The sequence below is a fragment of the Leuresthes tenuis genome, unplaced genomic scaffold (assembly GCF_036924035.1).
Source record: "Leuresthes tenuis unplaced genomic scaffold, fLeuTen1.0.hap1 SCAF_18, whole genome shotgun sequence".
NCBI lineage: Eukaryota > Metazoa > Chordata > Actinopteri > Atheriniformes > Atherinopsidae > Leuresthes > Leuresthes tenuis.
Window position 1 is genome coordinate 31,960,321 of NW_027325372.1, and position 21,298 is coordinate 31,981,618.

General features: G+C 41.1%; 2 protein-coding genes and 1 non-coding gene across 3 annotated transcripts in view; 1 reads left to right on the forward strand and 2 right to left on the reverse strand.

Annotated features, from left to right (window-relative positions):
• s100v2 (S100 calcium binding protein V2) overlaps positions 1-21,298 on the reverse strand; it is a 264,791-nt gene that overhangs the window by 62,773 nt on the left and 180,720 nt on the right. The window lies entirely within an intron of this gene.
• Positions 3,184-21,298, reverse strand: part of LOC140275135 (tropomyosin alpha-1 chain-like) — a 45,855-nt gene continuing 27,740 nt past the window's right edge. The window contains exons 4-10 of the mRNA XM_072370539.1: positions 11,421-11,538; positions 6,431-6,501; positions 6,040-6,115; positions 5,305-5,367; positions 5,051-5,120; positions 3,818-3,896; positions 3,184-3,388 (exon numbers count right to left, since the gene is read on the reverse strand). Coding sequence (XP_072226640.1) covers positions 3,385-3,388; positions 3,818-3,896; positions 5,051-5,120; positions 5,305-5,367; positions 6,040-6,115; positions 6,431-6,501; positions 11,421-11,538 — 481 coding nt within the window. The 3' untranslated portion in view covers positions 3,184-3,384. The remainder of the gene's footprint in view (positions 3,389-3,817; positions 3,897-5,050; positions 5,121-5,304; positions 5,368-6,039; positions 6,116-6,430; positions 6,502-11,420; positions 11,539-21,298) is intronic.
• On the forward strand, positions 4,344-4,425 carry trnas-uga (transfer RNA serine (anticodon UGA)). Its single transcript has one exon. It is a non-coding gene; the product is annotated as a tRNA-Ser (tRNA).

A 21,298-nucleotide genomic window follows, 5' to 3' on the forward strand; every position in this document is an offset into this window, starting at 1 on the left:
AGGCCTCGCTCACGCTCTCCCATTCACTCCTCTTACATTTGCTGCTTATATCGTAGGACAGCGGCCAAAGAGCACATTTTTGCGGGCCTCCACTTCAGAAAGTAGCACCTCCATCTCGCTTTCCATGAAGTTTTTTCCCCGTCTTTTTTCTTTATTTTCTGATCTTGCAGAGAGAGGAATCACAGGTGCAGGGCTCATTTAAATATGATTTGCATATTTAAGTAGGGGCGTGGACAGGGAGGAGTCGGGTACTCCGACATGTGCGCTCAAGTCCACGTTGATTGGGATGTACAAACTAAATGTGCTTGGATTCATGCGTGCGCACACATTGATACTTCTGGGTATTTTTGTATGTTGGAGGACATTTTGGTTTGATACGCCATGTTTCAGGAGGAAATCCACACAAGTCTTTGTACATGAGGCCCCTGGTCATTTCTAAAGGTGATATTTAATCTGTTGTGGTTATTGATTTGGCCTTGTCTGACCATTTTTGTATTTTCTTTTTTTTATTGATCACTCAGAATGTTCAAACAACCAATTTAGAAGAGGTACATTAATGACAGAACAAGTGCTCAGTTTAGGGAGGCCATAGCTATGTCACCAACAATGAGCGCACAGTCGGTTGACGGACTGCTGGATCATTTCAACTTAAAAATTTTGAATGTAATGGAAGCTATTGCACCGATAAGAATCAAGAGCACCTTGAGCAAACAGAAAACACCATGGAGAAACACCACTATGGTCAAAAACCTGAAAAGAGAATGCAGGAAAGCTGAACGTAAGAGGAGGAAAACAAAGCTTCAGATTCACTATGAACTGTACAAACAAAGCCTGCGTAGTTATAACAATGAGCTGTGCATGGCCAGACAGCTGCATTTATCTGAAATGATCAATAAGAATGGCAATAATTCTCCAACTCTGTTTGATATGGTTGAAAAACTCACAAATCCTCCTAAACAGTCAAACTCAGACCTCTTCTCCACTGCTTTTGTTTACATTTTCAATTCAACAAAACATTCACACGACACAGACCAACAAGAAAACTAATCTGTGTATAAAACCTAGAACTAACTCTGACGTTATGTCACAATTTAATATGATTGATTTAGTGGAAACATTAAAGCATCTGAAATCAATAACTTGCACTCTGGACATAATACCATCCGACTTTTTAAAAACTGTTTTTACCTCAGTAGAAAGTGATCTCCTACAAATAGTTAACAGCTCACTGGCATCAGGCATTTTTCCCAAGTCACTAAAGACAGCTGCCATTAAGCCACTCCTAAAGAAGAGAACTCTAGACGCCTCTGTTATGAACAACTACAGACCTGTCTCTAACCTCTCTTTCATATCCAAGATTATTGAGAACGTTGTATTTAACCAGCTCAATGACTTTCTGAATGAAAGTGGAAGTCTCGATAACTTTCAATCAGGCTTCCAACGTCATCACAGCACTGAAAAAGCTCTGGTAAAAGTGTTAAACAACATTAGGTTGAATACTGATTGTGGTTATGTTTCAGTCCTGGTTCTGTTGGATCTCAGCGCTGCGTTTGATACTGTAGATCACAGAATCCTGTTGCACAGGCTGGGAAAGTGGTTTGGACTTTCAGGAGCAGTCCTTAACTGGTTCAGGTCCTATTTAGAAGGCCGGAGTTATTTTGTTACAATTGGCAGCTATGAATCTGAGCGAGGGGCCATGACTTGTGGAGTCCCCTAGGGCTCAATTACTGGACCTCTTCTATTTAACTTGTATATGCTCCGATATTACAGAACTTTAACATCAGTTATCACAGTTATGCAGACGATACACAACTTTGTGTCTCTGTCACCAGACGACTGCAGCCCAGCAGACGTACTGTGTCAGTGTCTGGAGGAAATAAACTCCTGGATGAGAGAGAATATTCTACAATTAAATGAAGACAAAACTGAGATCATTCTGTCTGGTAGCAAAGAGAAGAGGGTCAGCATTGATAAATACCTTGAGACTCGGGCCCTTACAATCACTGACCAAGTTCTTAACCTTGGATTGTTGATAGACTCAGATCTGACTTTCAGCAGCCACATCAAAGCTGTCACCGAGGCAGCTTTTTATCAACTCAGAAACATCAACAGAATTAAAGGTTTTCTCTCTCAAAAAGACCAGGAGAAACTTATACATGCATTCATCTTCAGTAGACTCCATTATTGTAATGGTCTTTTAACTGGACTTCCCAAAAAGAGCATTAAATATCTGCAGCACATCCAGAACACTGCTGCTAGAGTTTTAACCAGGACTAAGAGATCTGAACACATCACACCAGTTTTTAATTTTTTTACACTGACTTCCAGTCAGTCACAGAATAGATTTTGAAAGCCTTCTGATGGTTTACAAATCCCAGAACGGTTTAGGCCCAATATAAATCTGTGATATGTTCAGAGAATATAAATCCAGCAGAGCTCTTAGATCCAAGGACTCAGGTCAGCTGGTCCAGTCCAGAGTCCAGGCTAAACATGGAGAAGCAGTATTTAGCTGTTATGCTGCAAACAAGTGGAACAAACTGCCAGAGGAGATTAAACTGTCACCAAATGTAGACATTTTTAAATCCAGGTTAAAAACATTTATTTTCTCATGTGTCTATGCATGAAATCTGCATGGTATATTTTAACTTATCGAGACCGTTGCTTGTTTTTATTTTTTATTTCATTTTGATCATTTTACTTCTTTCTCTTTATATTCTTTCACATATTTTTAATGCTTTTTCTGCTCCCCACTGCAATGGTTTTATTTTATGTAAAGCACTTTGAATTGTTTTGTACATGAAATGTGCTATACAAATAAATTTGACCTTTGACTTGACATTTCTCTGTCTCAATTGTTACATTCCCTATTATATTTTTGTATTAATTTCGGATTACTGCACTTTCAATCCTCCGTATAAAACATGGTGGTGCAGCATTACAGAAAATGACAATCTGTACAACGGCTCATTCAAAGAAGAAAATACAAAATGTTCCCTTTTTCGTGAAATTCTACACGATGACAAATATAGTTAACAAAAAAGTAATGCATTTCTACTTAAAAGAGGCCATGAAGGCTACAGACTGGATCTTAAACATAAAAAATTGGTATATAACAAAAACATCCAGAGACAGAGATGCATTGACAAGTCATTGCTTTTTTCTTTTCTCCTTTGTGTGACAAATTATTGATGCAAAATTAAACTGTCAAGTTCAAAGAGGACAACAAACATGAACAAAAATGACCATCATGTTGCATCTCACACAGCTCAGCTAAGGAGTGAGGGGTGTGATGGAGTGGGGTGTGGGAATTCAGAGGAAGATAGAGAAAAGCCAAGGAATAAAGGAGAAGAGTCACAGCCGTGTCATGGCAGAGCTTCTGGACAATTAGCTAAAACAAAAAGAAGACAGTGTTGGTGGTTAAATTTTTTTTTTTTAAAGTACATGTGTTAAGCCTGGATGCAATAATTGCATCTCCTTTTCAGGACTTTTCAGGCAAAATTTTACCTTTCAAGCCTGGTGTGACATGAGTACGACATCCAGCTTATAATAATTTTCAACACATATGGACAATGATTCTTTTAGATACTAATGAAAATAAAGCCAAAGTAAATTATTTACAATGAAAAGTTGAATATAACTTCAAAATGGTTTTCATTCCATGCTTACTGTTTACTTTTTAAAAAGAATGAGGAAAAACAGGTAAATGCAACCAAATATATCAGTCTACCATAAGATTATTTCAGTTTAGTTTTAAGAAAGTTAGATTGTCCAGTCTCGATAAGCATGGTATTCATTCATGATACATGTCACTACTTACATAGATGTCATGTCATTCAGAGCATGATCCAGTTCTTCACTGATGGCCTTGTACTTCAGTTTTTGAGCATAAAGCTCATCTGTATATACACACAGAGATCAAGGGAATATATTTTGCAAGACAAAGCAGAATGTTGTAACACAGAAGATGCCTTTAGCATTGTATAACAGCAGGACTATATGAAAATAAACCATTTAAATGCAAAAAGACAGTTTAGAAAGGTGGAAAGTTTTTTTTCCCATTTTAGTGCAATTCCATACCCTCCATCCTCTCATCTGATCATGATCGTAAAAGCATACTGGAAAATGAATTGAACAAAATGCTATGATTGTTGTTTTTTATGTAATTTCTCCCACAGTATTAAATTTAACTGACTTACCAGCAGTTTGTCCCTAAACAATCTTATATCTTCATATATATCTTTTTTGCATTTGTTGTTAAAAATCAATTTCATGTTTTGGTTTCAGTTTTAGAGCTACATTATCTACGGGCAAAGCCAGTGTAATTCTGTCACATGTCACATTAGGCTTCAATGGCTGAGTGGTTAAGGCGTTGGACTTGAAATCCAATGGGGACTCCCCATGTAGGTTCAAGCCATACTTGCAGTGAGAAAACTCCTTTCTTAATTTCCCTGAGGGATCCCAAGGGATCAATAAAGTTATATCCATTCTAATGTAACATCTGTCTAGAACAACAGTACTGACCAACGGTTGCTGTATGATTGTATGAACCATCTGTTCTGCTTAACAACATCTATATGCAGATTGTGGGGGGAAAATGCTTATACTAACAGTTTGTTGATTTATACATTATCTCCTGTCTTAGCTTATACTGTCACAGTGTGTTTCAGTGTGATGTCACACTGAAAGCAGACAATTTATCAAAGTTGGGATAATGGAAAGATGGTTGATGCTTCACTTTAACACACCAAAAATCGTTGATTTGATTTTTTTTATTCAACACACTAGACTTGTCAACAACAAAAAAACTAGAATATTACAAGACATGCCTCAGTACATTTGGAAACTGCTAAATAATTGCTTCCTGATAAAATGTCACTGACCACAAGGTCACGAACGTTATCAAAACTTGCAATACAGTTTACATAATAACTTTTAAATTGTGCTTCTTTTTTGTAGAAAATTAGTGAATATAAAATGTGCTTTCCAGAATTTGCACTTAAGATGAAGTCAAGAGTATGCACTTTGGAGAAAACTGAAATCAGCACTGTACCTTCCAAATCGTCAATAGTCTTCTCCAGCTTGGCTACAGATCTCTCAGCAAACTCAGCTCGCGTCTCAGCCTAAGATGAAAGCCACAACAACAAAAAACTTATGGTGAGATATTGTTATGTCTAATGTGAAGAAATCCTAAAAGAATGTGGAACAATAAACTCCCTAAGCCACTTGTAGAAATCACATGGATTTATGATTATTTGAATAAGAGTGATTTTGCCATATGAAAGGCCATTGTTTCTTTGTTCTCACCTCTTTCAGCTTGTCAGTTAGTATCTTGATTTCTTCCTCATATTTGTCCTCCTTTTGAGAGTACTGTAGTGAGAAAGCACTGAGATTAGTAATAAAGTTCTGGGTTCAAACATGACAGCTGGAGCCTAACTATTTGAATTTGTATCACCCTGTGCTTTACATTAGATTTTTTCTCAAACTAGTAAGATTGTCTTCAGAATAAGGTCCTGACACTGTTCAAAGTTGCCCACACATTTACTAACAAACAGAATATTGTACATGTGAGCAGTATTCTCACATTTTTGGTTGGGTAGAGCATAACATAGATAGGATATGATTTTAATAAGTAGCTGCAGTTGTTTTGATCAGTCAAACAAGGCTATTACTTAAATACTTATGCAGACTTGTAACTGTCCTTTAGATTATATCAGTACACACTTGTATTTGGACATATCAGTAATAACCTAAAAGTAGGAAGAAATTAATTTGGGTAAAAATAAAGTACAGAGCAGCAAAGATATCCTTATGCGCCCTGATTTCTCCTGACAATTGCGATGCTTCAGAAAGGGTCTTGTTTGGACATTTATCTGGACTTTTTACTAGGGAGCTGAGCAAGTCTGGACATTGCATTCTCACATACAGTGCCTTCAGGTAATGTCGAGAAAATGTTAGGACTGCCGTGTATGTAAAAAGAGCAAACCACTGGCCAATCAAAAGAGTACCCAACTACTTGCCAGATGTTTGGCCCGGCCCTACCTTTTCAGCCTGCGCTTCCAGAGACTTGAGGTTGTTAGTGACATTCTTCAGTTCTTCCTCCAGCTCAGCACATTTACTTGTTTAGTTTTGATATGAGAGACAGAATGAGAGAAACAAGTGGCAGTAAGAATATATAAATAATTTAAAGAAATCTTAACATCAGATTGTAAAGTCCATCTAGTGCTTAAAAGGGTGCATTCTTCAACAACCAAATTGCTAGATTCTGAGAAATGTTGGTGCAACAGCAGTACTCTCAAATTCAAAAACTCCTTTCTAAATGCTGCTAGATGTATCATTGGACAGTCTGGTCTTGCTAAAATAACAAGTTCCATGCAAAGTAAACACAAAATAATACAAATAAATGGGTCAGTAGTTTAATAGAGACACTCACGCTTCAGCCAGTTCTGCCCTCTCCTCTGTACGTTCCAGCTCTCCTTCCACAATCACCAGCTTACGAGCTACCTGGGGAAAAAAGCATTTGACATGGTGTTTATTTAATTTAGTAGTTAAGTAATACACTCTTTGATAGTCAACAATGTAATATTGTGTTTTTTAAGATCTATGTATTCTTGTATTTTTTGTAATAATAATAATAAACATCAAACTTATATAGCGTTTTTTTGGACACTCAAAGACGCTTAACATATGCATTCATAAAATGAACTCTGTCCCTTTGGGTATAAAATATGAACACTATCACTACAAACTAAACTAAAAGGGATAGTATGGGTTTTTGAAGCAGAGTTTAGTGAAGTATACTATATTCCCAAAAGTATTGGCTCATCTGCCTTTACATGCATATGAACTTAGGTGACATCCCATTCTTAATCCATTGGGTTGAATATAAAATCGGCCCACCCTTTGCAGCTATAACAGCTTCAACTCTTCTGGGTAAGCTTTTCACAAGGTTTAGGAGTGTGTTTATGGGAAATCTTCACAATTCTTCCAGAAGCACATTTGTGAGGTCAGACACTCATGTTGGACAGAAGGCCTGTCTCACAGTCTCCCCTCTAATTCATCCCAAAGGTGTTCTATCAGGTTGAGGTCAGGACTCTGTGCAGGCCAGTCAAGTTCTTCCCCACCAAACTGGCTCGTCCATGTCTTTATGGACCTTGCTTTGTGCACTGGTGTGCAGTCATGTTGGAACAGAAAGGGGCCATCCCCAAACTGTTTCCACAAAGTTGGGAACATGAAATGAAAAAAAGTTTTCACTTTGAACACAGACTTGATGGGGAACTGTGTAATCATACAAATCCATTTTGCCCTGGCTAAACATCCATCCATTTTCTATACCTGCTTAATCTGTCAGTTGGGTTGTGGGGAGGCTGGAGCCTATTCCAGCAGTCATTGGGTGAAGGGAGGTTGCCAGTTCATCACAGGGCCACACAGAGACAAACAGCCACATATGCTCCTAAGGACAATGTCGAGTTGTCAATTAACCTAACATGCATGTTTTTGGATGGTGGGAGTAAGCCAGGGTGCCTGGAGAGAGCCCATGCATATATGGGGAGAACATGCAAACTCCACACAGAAAGGCCCCAGCTGGGAGTTGAACCTGGAACCTTCTTACTCTGAGGCAATGGTGCTAACCACCACACCACCGTTTTCCTTAAAACATCACTTTTCTCCTTTGCCGTTGTGTTTTTTGACTTGTCGTTGTGTTTTCTCTTTTGCCGTTGTGTTTTTTTACATGTCGTTGTGCTTTCTCTTTTGCCGTTGTGTTTTTTTACATGTCGTAGTGTTTTCTCTTTTGCCGTTGTGTTTTTTGATATGTCGTAGTGTTTTCTCTTTTGCCATTGTGTTTTTTTACATGTCGTAGTGTTTTCTCTTTTGCCATTGTGTTTTTTTACATGTCGTAGTGTTTTCTCTTTTGCCGTTGTGTTTTTTTACATGTCGTAGTGTTTTCTCTTTTGCCGTTGTGTTTTTTTACATGTTGTAGTGCTTTCTCTTTTGCCGTTGTGTTTTTTTACATGTCGTAGTGTTTTCTCTTTTGCCGTTGTGTTTTTTTACATGTCGTAGTGTTTTCTCTTTTGCCATTGTGTTTTTTTACATGTCGTAGTGTTTTCTCTTTTGCCGTTGTGTTTTTTTACATGTCGTAGTGTTTTCTCTTTTGCCGTTGTGTTTTTTTACATGTCGTTGTGTTTTCTCTTTTGCCATTGTGTTTTTTTACATGTCGTTGTGCTTTCTCTTTTGCCGTTGTGTTTTTTTACATGTCGTAGTGTTTTCTCTTTTGCCGTTGTGTTTTTTTACATGTCGTAGTGTTTTCTCTTTTGCCATTGTGTTTTTTTACATGTCGTAGTGTTTTCTCTTTTGCCATTGTGTTTTTTTACATGTCGTAGTGTTTTCTCTTTTGCCGTTGTGTTTTTTTACATGTCGTTGTGCTTTCTCTTTTGCCGTTGTGTTTTTTTGACATGTCGTTGTGTTTTCTCTTTTGCCATTGTGTTTTTTTACATGTCGTTGTGCTTTCTCTTTTGCCGTTGTGTTTTTTTACATGTCGTAGTGTTTTCTCTTTTGCCGTTGTGTTTTTTGATATGTCGTAGTGTTTTCTCTTTTGCCATTGTGTTTTTTTACATGTCGTAGTGTTTTCTCTTTTGCCGTTGTGTTTTTTTACATGTCGTAGTGTTTTCTCTTTTGCCGTTGTGTTTTTTTACATGTCGTTGTGCTTTCTCTTTTGCCGTTGTGTTTTTTTGACATGTCCTTGTGTTTTCTCTTTTGCCGTTGTGTTTTTTTACATGTCGTTGTGCTTTCTCTTTTGCCGTTGTGTTTTTTAGACATGTCCTTGTGTTTTCTACAGGGGCGGCTGTAGGTCAGGAGGAAGAACAGTCGCCCACCAATCAGAAGGTCAATGGTTCGACTCTGGCTTCCCCAGAATACATGTCGAAGCGTCCTTGGGTAAGACACTGAACCCCACGTTGCCCCCCCAGTGTATCATTGGGGGTATGAATGTGTGTGAATGATTAGAAAGCACGTAGTTATGTGTATCTTAAGACGTGCTGTATGAATGTGTGTGAGTGGGGTGAATGCGACATGTAGTGAAGCGCTTTGAGTGGTCAGTTAGACTAGAAAAGCACTATACAAGTCCATTTACCATTTTCTCTTTTGCCGTTGTGTTTTTTGACATGTCCTTGTGTTTTCTCTTTTGCCGTTGTGTTTTTGTCGTTGTGATTTACACTGCAGGGCCACTGTAGTGAGACATTAAGTACAAACATTACATTTTTCCTATGAGTCTTATTTTCATATAGCTTTTATTTAAGTTTGTGTATGCATACAATATAATTTACATTGTAATGACACAGAGTCGGATGATTTGCAGTCAACTTTGATCTTTTACTGCTGGAAAACGAGGGGAAGGAAACTTTCATACTGAAAGCAGAGAGAGAGCATGCAGTTGTCCGTTTGTGTGTGAATTGTGTCCTCGTGTCTCTCTTTATATAATAAATGTCTTGATCCTGATCCCTGATGTTGACAGCCGTTATTCAGCCTGTGAGCAGTTATTCTACATTTGGAAAGCTAAATGAGCTGGGGCCTCATGTACAAAGGGTACGTACGCACAAAAAAGTGGCGTACACACTTTTCCACGTCAACGATCAGATGTATCAAAAGCGAAATGACTGTGGAAATGTGCGGTGCCTCACGCACCGCACAGGGCTGTCGTACGCACTTTTCTACAGCGGTTGTTTCTTTGGCGACACTTACAGGTGATGTTGGGAATCTGTTATAATGAATAAATTTAAACACAATTTGTCCTCAGAATGAGCGATGTGCACATCTGAGACACATGAACAATTATCACTGATAAATAATTAACACACCCATGTGTCTGCAATTACAGTTAGAGTGAATATAAAAGTATGCGCAAAGTGGTGCAATGCATACTATTAAAAACAATGGCTGCTTTAGCGGTGTTGGAAGACATAGCAAATGGTGCAATAAGGAGAGAGCGTGTATTTAGAGACAGACATAATTTGTTGGCACATGAGGACAAGTGGCCCATCAGCCGCTTTAGGTTCCAGAGGGCAATCCTCATGGAGCAAATGGCGCAAATGCACTTAACTAACATTGTGACGAGGTGGTCTGGTTCAACGCATGACTCATACATTCTGAGTAACAGCATTGTTGGGAACAGACTACAATCTGGCACTGTGCGCGATGGGTGGCTTCTTGGTGAGTAACTTTCCTAATATTATTCCCCATGAAGTGCATTGAGCATGTGCGAAGAAAATTTCTATCCCGTCTTCATAGCATCATAGTTGGTGGTTAAAGTTAGAAACTTGCTGTTTTTTGCTGGTTAAACAACAGCTTAAGATCTTTATAACAAGCTCCTGATCGTCTCTGTGTGCAAATGTTAATAACCCCGTGCTTGTGAAATGTCTCACTGAGTCTCACCTTTTCCCTGGTGCACTTCTGCTCTCGATTACTGTATGAACACGTTTGTTGTGAGTTACACAAATATAGGTATTTACCTTGGGGGTAATCAGAGTCACCCACATTCCCACACCCACCACCTTTGAGAGAGCAGTGTCACCCATAGTTGTGCCGACTCTCTGTTCAACTCCTCAGCATTAAAGGCCTCGCTCATGCTCTCCCACCCACTCCTCTTACGTTTGCTGCTTATATCGTAGGACAGCATGCCAAAGAGCACATTTTTCTCCTCCACTTCAGAAAGTAGCACCTCCATCTCACTTTCCGTTAAGTTATTCTTTTTTCCGTTTTACGCATTCTTTATTCTTTATTTTCTGATCGTGCAGAGAGGGTAATCGCAGGTGTAGGGCTCATTTAAATATGATTTGCATATTTAAGTAGGGGCGTGGACAGGGAGGAGTCGGGTACTCTGACATGCGCGCTCAATTCCACGTTGATTGAGATGTACAAAGGAAATGTGCTTGGATTCATGCGTGCTCACACATTCATACATCCGGATATTTTTGTACGTTGGAGGGCATTTTGGTTTGAGCGTACGCCATGTTTCAGTAGGAAATCCACGCAAGTCTTTGTACATGAGGCCCCTGCTCCTGTTTGTGAATGAGTCTTGCATTGGTAGGGTAACTCATAACAGATGTTGAAGTGTCAGAAATATGGTATATGGTATAAATCCCAAAAATACATACATAATACAATCGTAGCTGACAACTTGCTACCAACTTTAGTGTAGCACATACTAGAATATCATCACACGATTCTCCAGCTGCTTTACCACAAACAGATTCTGGAGATGCTGCAAGTTATGGAGTGGTTTCTCCTTTTTCTGTGCACCATGGTCATCACTCTGCATAGCCAGGAGGTTAGATGGTATAACAATGTAGACATTTTCTTTTTGTAAAAATAGGAGGTGTGTACTAGTGTATGTGGCTCTGAAAATCACAAATGAAAAAAGACCTCACCTCTTCATACTTGCGATCAGCTTCTTCTGCGATATGTTTAGCTTCCTTCAGCTGAATCTCCTGCAGCTCCATCTTCTCTTCATCCTTTAGAGCCCTGTTCTCAATCACCTTCATGCCTCTGCAGACACAAACCATTCTTTATCTCTTGCTCAGTACATTATTCTTTTCTATCTTTTTTCCCTCATTTAGGAAGTATTATGTTCTCTATAGTTAGTCAGTAGATAGCATGAACACAAGCCATATATTACTGGTAAAACAGTTGATTTGTAATTGTAAGCTAACACTAAAGAATTAGGCCTTTTTATGTCTCACTGGTTCCCCTACAACTATGGGATGTAACAGCACTGTCATAAATACAAATATTTTTTTTTGTCCTGCACATGAATACAGCTATGAATTTGTTTCATGGTGAAGAGGCCACAATGACACAGAGAAAAAAAAACAAAAATGTCAATCAACTATAACGCAAAACAGTGCAGTACAGGGCAGGAAACCAAAGACTTGCAGTGCTAGATCTCAGCACTCGGGCAGTTTTGGGCCCAGGAATGTACATAAAAAAGTTAATACACTTCAAAATGAGTCACAAACACATAGTTTTAAGGTTAGTTAGTTGGTTAGTTTTTCATAAACTTCTCTAGTGTTGCTTAGATAAATCATTGAAACAACAATTTTCAAAACAAATAGACTATTTTGATTTTTTTAATCTTTTTTTTTCTGTAAGTCATTTCTGAGGATTGTGGCACGTTTCTGTGCAATATATTTGTGTTTTCATTGTAATGAATTTAGACAGTAATGTTAATGAAAGTGGAAATGAGTGGCTTAACACAAAGAAAATAAATGTATATTTAGTAGGTATCAGTGTGATAAAAATGTTTTTTTTAATAGTGTTAATTGTGGGGCATGATTTAAATTTTACTATATGTAAGCAAGTTCACAAAGGGTTAAGAACATCGAAGTGCCTTAGCAAGTCATAATGACTGTAAAGAGCACAGTAAGCAAGTCCATGCTCAAGTCTATTATCAGAATGATAATAAAGCCAGATTGACATATAGTCTTTACAAAATCCAAGATTTTAATTGTTTTTTTTAGCCTTATCAGCCTTATCTGGAGACACTTGTTATATTACAATGAGATACATTTTATTAGTCTTATTTTAATTAACAAATACTGATTACATTTGTCTATCTATCGTGTATAATGACAATCGTGTCATTATACTTCCGCCACTTAGAGAGAAGGTGCTGGATGAACTCTACAATGGACATTGTGGAGTGCTGCGGAGAAAAAAATAGCTTGAAGCTACTGAAATACACCTAATGCTACAGCTTTGCAGACAACTTTGCACTCGTTCCGACTTCTTTTGTGTTTAAAAGACCTTTTAACACTAGAAGTCCTAAAGTGCAGACTTTGGTCTGCAAAGAAATCCCCCCCAAATGTGGGAATAAGTCTAACATACCACTATCTGCCTCCCATTGTTGTGTAAATAAGCCTAATTGTTGAGCTGTGTCCCTGCCAGCATCCCACCCCCACACACAGGATATTCTGCAGGCCAGCAACTCTTATGTGCCTAGTGGTACACGAAACATATAAATGCAGCTCTTGGTTCCTAAAAATCTATGTTTTCATCCATCCATCCATCTAGCATCTGCCGCTTATCCGAGGGTCGGGTCGCGGGGCAGCAGCTTTAACAGAGAAACCCAGATGTCCCTGTCCCCGGCCACATCTTCCAGCTCTTCCAGGGGGACCCCGAGGCGTTCCCAGGCCAGCCGAGAGACATAGTCTCTCCAACGTGTCCTGGGTCTTCCCCGGGGTCTCCTCCCAGTGGGACGTGCCCGGAACACCTCACCAGGGAGGCGTCCAGGGGGCATCCTAACCAGATGCCCGAGCCACCTCATCTGACTCCTCTCAATGTGGAGGAGTAGCAGTTCTACTCCGAGCCCCTCCCGGATGACTGAGCTTCTCACCCTATCTCTAAGGGAGAGCCCAGACACACTGCGGAGGAAACCCATTTTGGCCGCTTGTATTCGCGATCTCGTTCTTTCGGTCACTATCCACAACTTGTGACCATAGATTGAACGTAGATTGACCAGTAAATAGAGAGCTTCGCCTTCTGGCTCAGCTCCTTCTTCACAACGACGGGTTGGTGCAGAGCCCGCAACATTGCAGACGCCGCACCGATCCGCCCGTCAATCTCACGTTCCATTCGTCCCTCTCTCGTGAACAAGACCCCGAGATACTTGAACTCCTCCACTTGGGGAAGGATCTCATTCCCGACCTGGAGACAGCATTCCACCCTCTTCTGGCAGAGAACCATAGTCTCGGATTTGGAGGCGCTGAATCTCATCCCAGCCGCTTCACACTCGGCTGCGAATCGCTCCAGTGAGAGCTGACGGTCACGGCCTGACGATGCTAACAGAACCACATCATCCGCAAAAAGCAGAGACCTGATTCCCTAGGTCACCAAATCGGACACCCTCAACGCCCTGGCTCCGCCTAGAAATTCTGTCCATAAAAGTTAGGAAAATAATCTGTGACAAAGGGCAGCCCTGACGCAGTCCAACCTTCACCGGAAACGTATCCGACTTACTGCCGGCAATGCGGACCAAACTCTGACACCGATCATACAGAGACCGAACGGCCCCTATCAAGGGTCCGGCACTCCATATTCGCGGAGCACCCCAGACAGGACTCCACGAGGGACACGGGCGAACGCTTTCTCCAAGTCCACAAAACACGTGTAGACTGGTTGGGCGCCCCCAGGCCCGAGTTTTTGCCTCAGCAACCGCCGAAGCCGCAGCCGGCTTGGCCTGTCGATACCCATCAGCTGCTTCCAGAGTCTCACTGGCCAAAAAGGACGATAGGACTCCTTCTTCAGCTTGACGGCTTCCCTCACCACTGGTGTCCACCAGCAGGTTCGGGGGTTGCCGCCACAACAGGCACCGACCACCTTACGGCCACAGCTCCGATCAGCTGCCTCGACAATGGAGTCACGGAACATGGCCCATTCGGACTCAATGTCCCCCACCTCCCCCGGGATATAGTTGAAGCTCTGCCGGAGGTGAGAGTTATAGCTCCTCCTGATGGGGGATTCCGACAAACGTTCCCAGCAGACCCTCACAGTACGTTTGGGCCTGCCAGGTCTGATCGGCATCCTCCCCCACCAGCGGAGCCAACTCACTACTAGGTGGTGATCAGTTGACAGCTCCGCCCCTCTCTTCACCCGAGTGTCCAGGACATACGGCCGCAAGTCCGAAGATACAACCACAAAGTGGATCATCGAACTGCGGCCAAGGGTGTCCTTGTGCCAAGTGCAGATATGGACACCGTTATGCCTGAACACGGTGTTTGTTATGGACAGTCCATGACTGGCACAGAAGTCCAACAACATAACACCACTCTGATTCAGATCGGGGGGGGCGTTCCTCCCAATCACACCCCTCCAGGTCTCACTGTCATTGCCCACGTGAGCATTGAAGTCCCCCAGCAGAACGAGGGAGTCTCCGGTAGGAGTATTCTCTAGTGCCTCCCACAGGGACTCCAGAAAGGGTGGGTACTCTGAATTGTTGTTTAGCGCATAGGCACAAACAACAGTCAGGACCCATCCCCCTACCCGAAGGCGGAGGGAGGCTACCCTCTCGTCCACTGGGTAAACCCCAATGTACAGGCACATAGCCGGGGGGCAATAAGTATGCCCACACCTGCTTTGCGCCTCTCACCACAGGCAACTCCAGAGTGGAAGAGAGTCCAACCCCTCTCAAGAGGACTGGTTCCTGAGCCCAAGTCGTGCGTTGAGGTGAGTCTGACTATATCTAGCTGGAACCGCTCAGCCTCGCGCACCAGCTCTGGCTCTTTCCCCAACAGAGAGGTGACATTCCACGTCCCAAGAGCTAGCTTCAGTAGCCGAGGATCAGACCGCCAAGGCCTCCGCCTTCGGCTGCTACCCATCTCACATGGCACCCGACGCCCTTGGCCCCTCCCACGGGTGGTGAGCCCGTCAGAAGGGGAATACTGGGGGGAGGCCCCGGTGTCCCACATCCGGGCAAGGGATGACGTTGTCCAAATAAATTTTTATCATAAGGAGTCTTTTGAGCTGTTCCTTGTCTGGTCCCTCATCTAGCTTGAAGCCCCAGGCAACTTAGCTCCCAGACTCATTGGGGCACACAAACTCCCCCACCACGATAAGGTGACAGCTCATGGGAGAGAATTTTCAGTGAGGTTAAAGTTATTTAAAACCTTTATTTAAAGTGTTGCCACGTAGACAGAATTGTTAGGCTTTTTGATTTGCCACTTCAGTGCATCTGCTTAGCTTGATGTCTTTACACAGGCATTCTTTACCTAAACCTGAGATTATAAACTGCAATCACCCTTTTGTTAAAATAGCAATAGGAGATGCCAGCAAGATAGTACAGGAGTTATCTGAATGTCTGCATCAAACAAGGAGATGAGTGGAAGACAGCATTTAACAGACCTTTAGGCCGCTAACACCTACTGCTGTTTCATCAAAGATTTTAGCTGAGTGGAGGCTCTCAATCAGCTAACCTCAATTAATAAATAATTTTTTGGTCCACTGAGATGGAGGAGACATTCCACCAAAGGGAACGTTTTTATTTCACCCCTGTTCTTATCCAGCCACACCCGACCAAACAGTTCATCGTGAAGGTAGATGCATCAGACTCTTCTGATCACAAGTTACAGCCTTGTGCTTTCTTCTCTTGCCAGCTCACGCCTGCTAAGCTCAATTACAATGTGGGTAACAGGGAGATTTTAGCTGTGGTCCTTGCCTTGGAGGATTGGCTGCATCTGCTGGAGGGGGCAGAGGTGCCATTTATTGTCTGGACTAACCACAAAAACCTGGAGTATATTAGATCTGCCAGAAGACTGAATGTACTACAGGCTGGGTGGGCATTATTTCTGGGGTGTTTTAACTTCACCCTGTCTTACAGACCTGGTTCCCAAAATATCAAGACACCCTCTCCAGGCAAGCAGAACCTGACCCACTCAAGCCAGTATCTGAGACCATACTTCTTTCTACGTGTGTTGTGGCCATTGCTCGCCGGAATGTAGAGGAGCAAGTTAAGGAAGCGCTCCAGTAACACCCCATTCCAAGTAACTGCCCTCATAACTCTCCATTTGTTCCAGAGAAACAGAGATCTTGTTATTGTCTTGGTACTGTCATAAAAGTTGCTACCACAGAGCTATTTAGCAGGCAAGAGATCACATATACACACCTTTGAATTGTTAAGACAAGTGAGTTGAACAATAATGAGGCAAGTATATTTCACTTGTAACCTTTGTACAGTCATTGTGGAACCATTGTTTTTATGGCTGGGATTTGCGTTTATTTATGGAAGGAGTTGTTTTTTTAAAGCAATGTTGTGCAGACAAAATAATCTTTGGAAATGAGAAAGGTGAAAACTCAAGTAGTCAAAATATTGTATCAGTGTGTACAAGGCCACTCTCTCTTCCTCCAAGTCTTTCTCCAACAATGGTTGGTTTGCAGGATTCACACTAGAGTTCCAGGTCACCATCGTCCTCCCCCATAAACACCTTGTTGCTTTATCCACATGCTGCCAAATCATAGTTCAACTCAGTCAAGGAACAATGTGTAAAGTTTGTTAACTTTTTTGATTACAAATTACTTACCATGTCTCTTTTATTGTTAGATTTACTTGAGCCCAACTTTGCTTAAGCCTGCTTCTTTACTGGAGAGATTTTGGATTTCACTACCCAAAGTCCCAACCCAGGATAGTTCAAAAAGTCAATCCAAACACTGGATCGCCGGGCAAAGAAACGGCAAACCCTGAATGCAAGGGGTATTGCTTACTTGTACAACTCACTCATCTCTGTGAATTAATCAAAACCATCCTTCTGCCTTTAAGTTTGATTTTTGTTCTAACACCTTTCAGGGACAGTGTGATCTGGCCACAAGATGAACCCAGCAAACTCCTGTTCAGACACCACAGTAAAGGTCATGTAAAAACCTATTGCAAACAAACAGACAAGAGAAACAGACAAGACACAGATTAGTTCAACACAAAAATGTACTTTAAACTCGGCACAGCAGCACTGTCCATGCATGCCTATCTTCGTCTACTCACTCATCAACTTGCTGGAATATGTCCTCAACTTTTTAGGTCATCGCCCAGTTGCAACCTGCCTCATCACCTCTCCTACCGGCAACAAGCTATAGCCATTCCATCCCATAAACTCCATTTATCTATTCACTTAATTATTTATTTATTTTCAATTAGAATTTAAAATATAGATTTGAAATGCAGAGTTGGCAAATTAGCTTATTTTCATCTATATTCCTTTGGCAGATCAACACAACAACAGACAATACAAGGTTTACAGTACAAAAATAATGCATTAATGAAAGTACATTGTAAACACAGACCAGCACAATGATATGGTAGGCTTGTTATTTTGTGTACAAGTTAGGCTCATTTTAATCTATCTCTTAAATTTGGTTTTAAAAGTTAGATAGCTGGTGCTTCATCTTAAGTTAATAGGAAGACTGTCCCAGTAATTCAAAGACCTTATCAAGAAGTCTTTTTGCCCAAACCTACTACACTCGTACAGTTCAACAAATTCTCTTTTGGTGGTTGCCTTAGTTGCCCTACCACTGCAATATTTCCACTTAACAAACTCAGTGGGGGAGGTGGAAGTCCATTTAAGAACTTAAACAAATTAATATAAAAAATATTTAAATCATATTAAAGAGCTTACAGTGCATAAAAAGGTTAGCTGCTTTTCTTGTTAAGTGTCTGAAGTTAGCAAAATTAATTGTTCAACCTGTTTTTTTGAAGGTTAAATTGGAGTCTGTTACGATTCTGAGATATTTATATATCTCAGAATATATAACACAAATGGAGCAAATCCTCTTGTGCAACAAAAATTTAAACAAAAACTTTAACTGAACAAAAACATCAAACTATTAAATGTGGTTTGCTGAATATTAGATCTCTCCTTTCGAAGTCTCTGTTAGTGAATGATTTGATCTGTGATCATCATATTGATATATTTTGTCTTACAGAAACCTGGCTGCAGCAGGAGGATCATGTTAGCATTAATGAATCAACTCCTATTTCAATGTTCACATTCCTCAAACCACAGAGGAGGAGGAGTGGCAACTATCTTCAGATCAGGGTTACTAATCAGTCCTAGACCCAAGATTAGTTTTAGCGGATGGCCACCCTTCCTGAGTCTGGTTCTGCCAGAGGTTTCTTCCTGTTAAAAGGGAGTCGTTCCTTTCCACAGTCGCCACAGGCATGCTCAGGACGGGAGATTGGACTGACGACAAGTTTCAGTGCAATCTGGTGGTTTCATTAGCTAGAATATTATTTTTTGGAATTGGCTCTATATGAATGAATTTGATTATGATTACAATTAATTGAATTCAATTGGCTTGAATTGGACTATATTATTTATGTGCCTTGAGATGACAATTGTTGTAATTTGGTGCTATATAAATAAAATTGAATTGAATTTAAAATCAGATACAGCCATTACGTTTACTACTTCACTTAAAACATCAGGTTGCTGTGTCAATGTGGGATTCTGAGAGAAGAACATACAAACTGTTTTGTTTATTTGAACCTTACTCTGGTGCCTCTCACTAAGTGATGCTTTCTTTTGAGAAGCAGCCCTTCTCTTATTACACTGAGCGTTCCCATTAGCATTAGCTAATGAACCTGCTGAGGGGAGCTGCTTGTGACTCAGGGCCAATGGTGTTTCAATCCAGGATCTTTTTCTCTTACAAAGACCTTACTGGTGATATGATAAATGTGACCATTAATTCTGACATGACTCTCAGTGCCTCTTGTTCCTCTACCAGTGGAATTTCTATATGGTGGAACAACTTACAAGTTTCCAGAAACTTACAGAAAATTGTGGTTATAATCATTCTACCCTGTTTGGATTTTCTCAGAATACACTAAATAAGAATATCTAGGCTCATAAGCGACTCACTGCATTATCCATCAAGAGAGACAACAGACTCTGTGAGCTCCCTTTGTTCCCCAAAACCCCAAAATTTTCATGAAAATTGTTGAGAGCACAGAGGTGCTGAGCATTTGAATTTGGACAATAACTGGGCAATCAGCAGCTTGTGAGATGTGATCGTGAAGCAGGTGACTGCTGTTATGTGAGATAATGTGAGTGAACTGTGTGTTGTGAATGTGTCACGATTTACGTTCTGTTTCATCAAGAATCACTGACCTTCCCCTCTCATTTCAGGTATCTTGCTCTTCCTCCCGTGTCAGGCGTCTGATTGTCTTCCCTGATTCCCAAGTGTTTCCACCTGTTCCCCTCGGTCCCTCATGTGTTCAAATAGTCTGCGTTTCCCTTGTCTTGTGCCAGTATGTTGTCTCCACTCATGAGCCTCATTACCAGCCTTACTTCAACCCATAGATTCCACGAGCCTGCAGTGCTATCTTGTTTGTAATTTATTCTTGTTCTTAGTCATAGTTTATTTATTCTATACGGTAAGTTTCATAGCCTGGTTTGTTCCTCCGTTTTCAAGGAGAGATTTTTGTTGCAACCTTTCATAGTCGCCTCCGTTAAAGGAGAGTTTTAAGTTTATCGGTAAAGTTTCATAGTGCCTCTGTTTGTTAAGAGTGCGTCTTTTGTTAAATTGGCCTCGTTAGGAGAGCGTGTCTTTGTTTGGTTAAACTGACCATAGCATTTCTGTTTTCCTCCCAGTGTGGAGAGATTTATGTTTATTAACTTTCATAGCTGCGCTCGTCCTCTGCCATAGATACTGAGGAGAGCGCTTAGGACTTTCATAGCCCTTTGCTCTGCTTGGAGATCCTCGCCCTGCCTTGCTGTGGTCTGTATGTTTATAATAAATCCTTTTTGAGTCCAAACTGACCCTGCACCTGAGTCCGAGGTTCCTGACAGAATGAAGGGTGATCGCGACACAGCCGTTGTTCTCTGTGGAAATTGGGCTTGAGGCATTTGAAAGAAGAAGCTGCAGTATGCTAGTCTGGGAGCAGAAGCAGATCAGTGAGGTTGCAAGGTGAGACTGCGTCCAGTAGAAGTGGGTTGCAGGGGCTTTATGGTCTGCTCCACCACAACACTCCAAAAGGAGGTGGGAATTAGAGGGCAGGTGCAGTGGAAATCAATCAAAGAACTCTCCACTGTGGCTAAACTAAGCAGTCACTGGTTGTGGCTGAAATTAAAATACGCTGTGTGGACTGCCAAAGACCACTTCAGTCACCAGGCGACACGTGTCCAGGTCTGATCAACCAGTGGTGGGCCTTTTCCTAGCTGAGGGAGTCCTGTGGTAAATTATCAAAACACCCAATGAGGTTAGGGTACACAACTGATGATGTGTCACAGGGGAACTAATTGGTCACCATCTATACAGCCCAACTCCATTGAAGGTATTCCACAAATGAAACTGATAGACCCATATCATTCTTCTATTCTTCTACCCTCTATTCATACCTAAGGGGGGAAGCAGGGGGAGGTAGAGTGTACAGGGGGAGTAGATAGCCCAGTCTGGCCCCCTTCCCTAACTGCCTTCCTCACCCTCTCTACAACTATCCCTCTCTTCTCTCCTACACTCTGTTCCCATTTAAACACCGCAAAAACTCAGACACATCTCCATGCAAGGTAAGTGCTGTGCAGAATCATCATGGGTTAAAACAACTAGTCCTACTAGTAGACTTAAATGTATTTTATATGCCATATGTTGCTGTCATACAAAAGTGCAGCTCTTTCAGGGAGCACTCCGAAACCTACAGTGATAATGAGACTGAACTGAATCAAATTGAGAGATGCTTTATTAATCCTGCCCAAATTAAATTATATAGCTGTTGTACAGATTATGAAGGAAAATAATAAATAACAAAATAACATTTTAAATAAATACA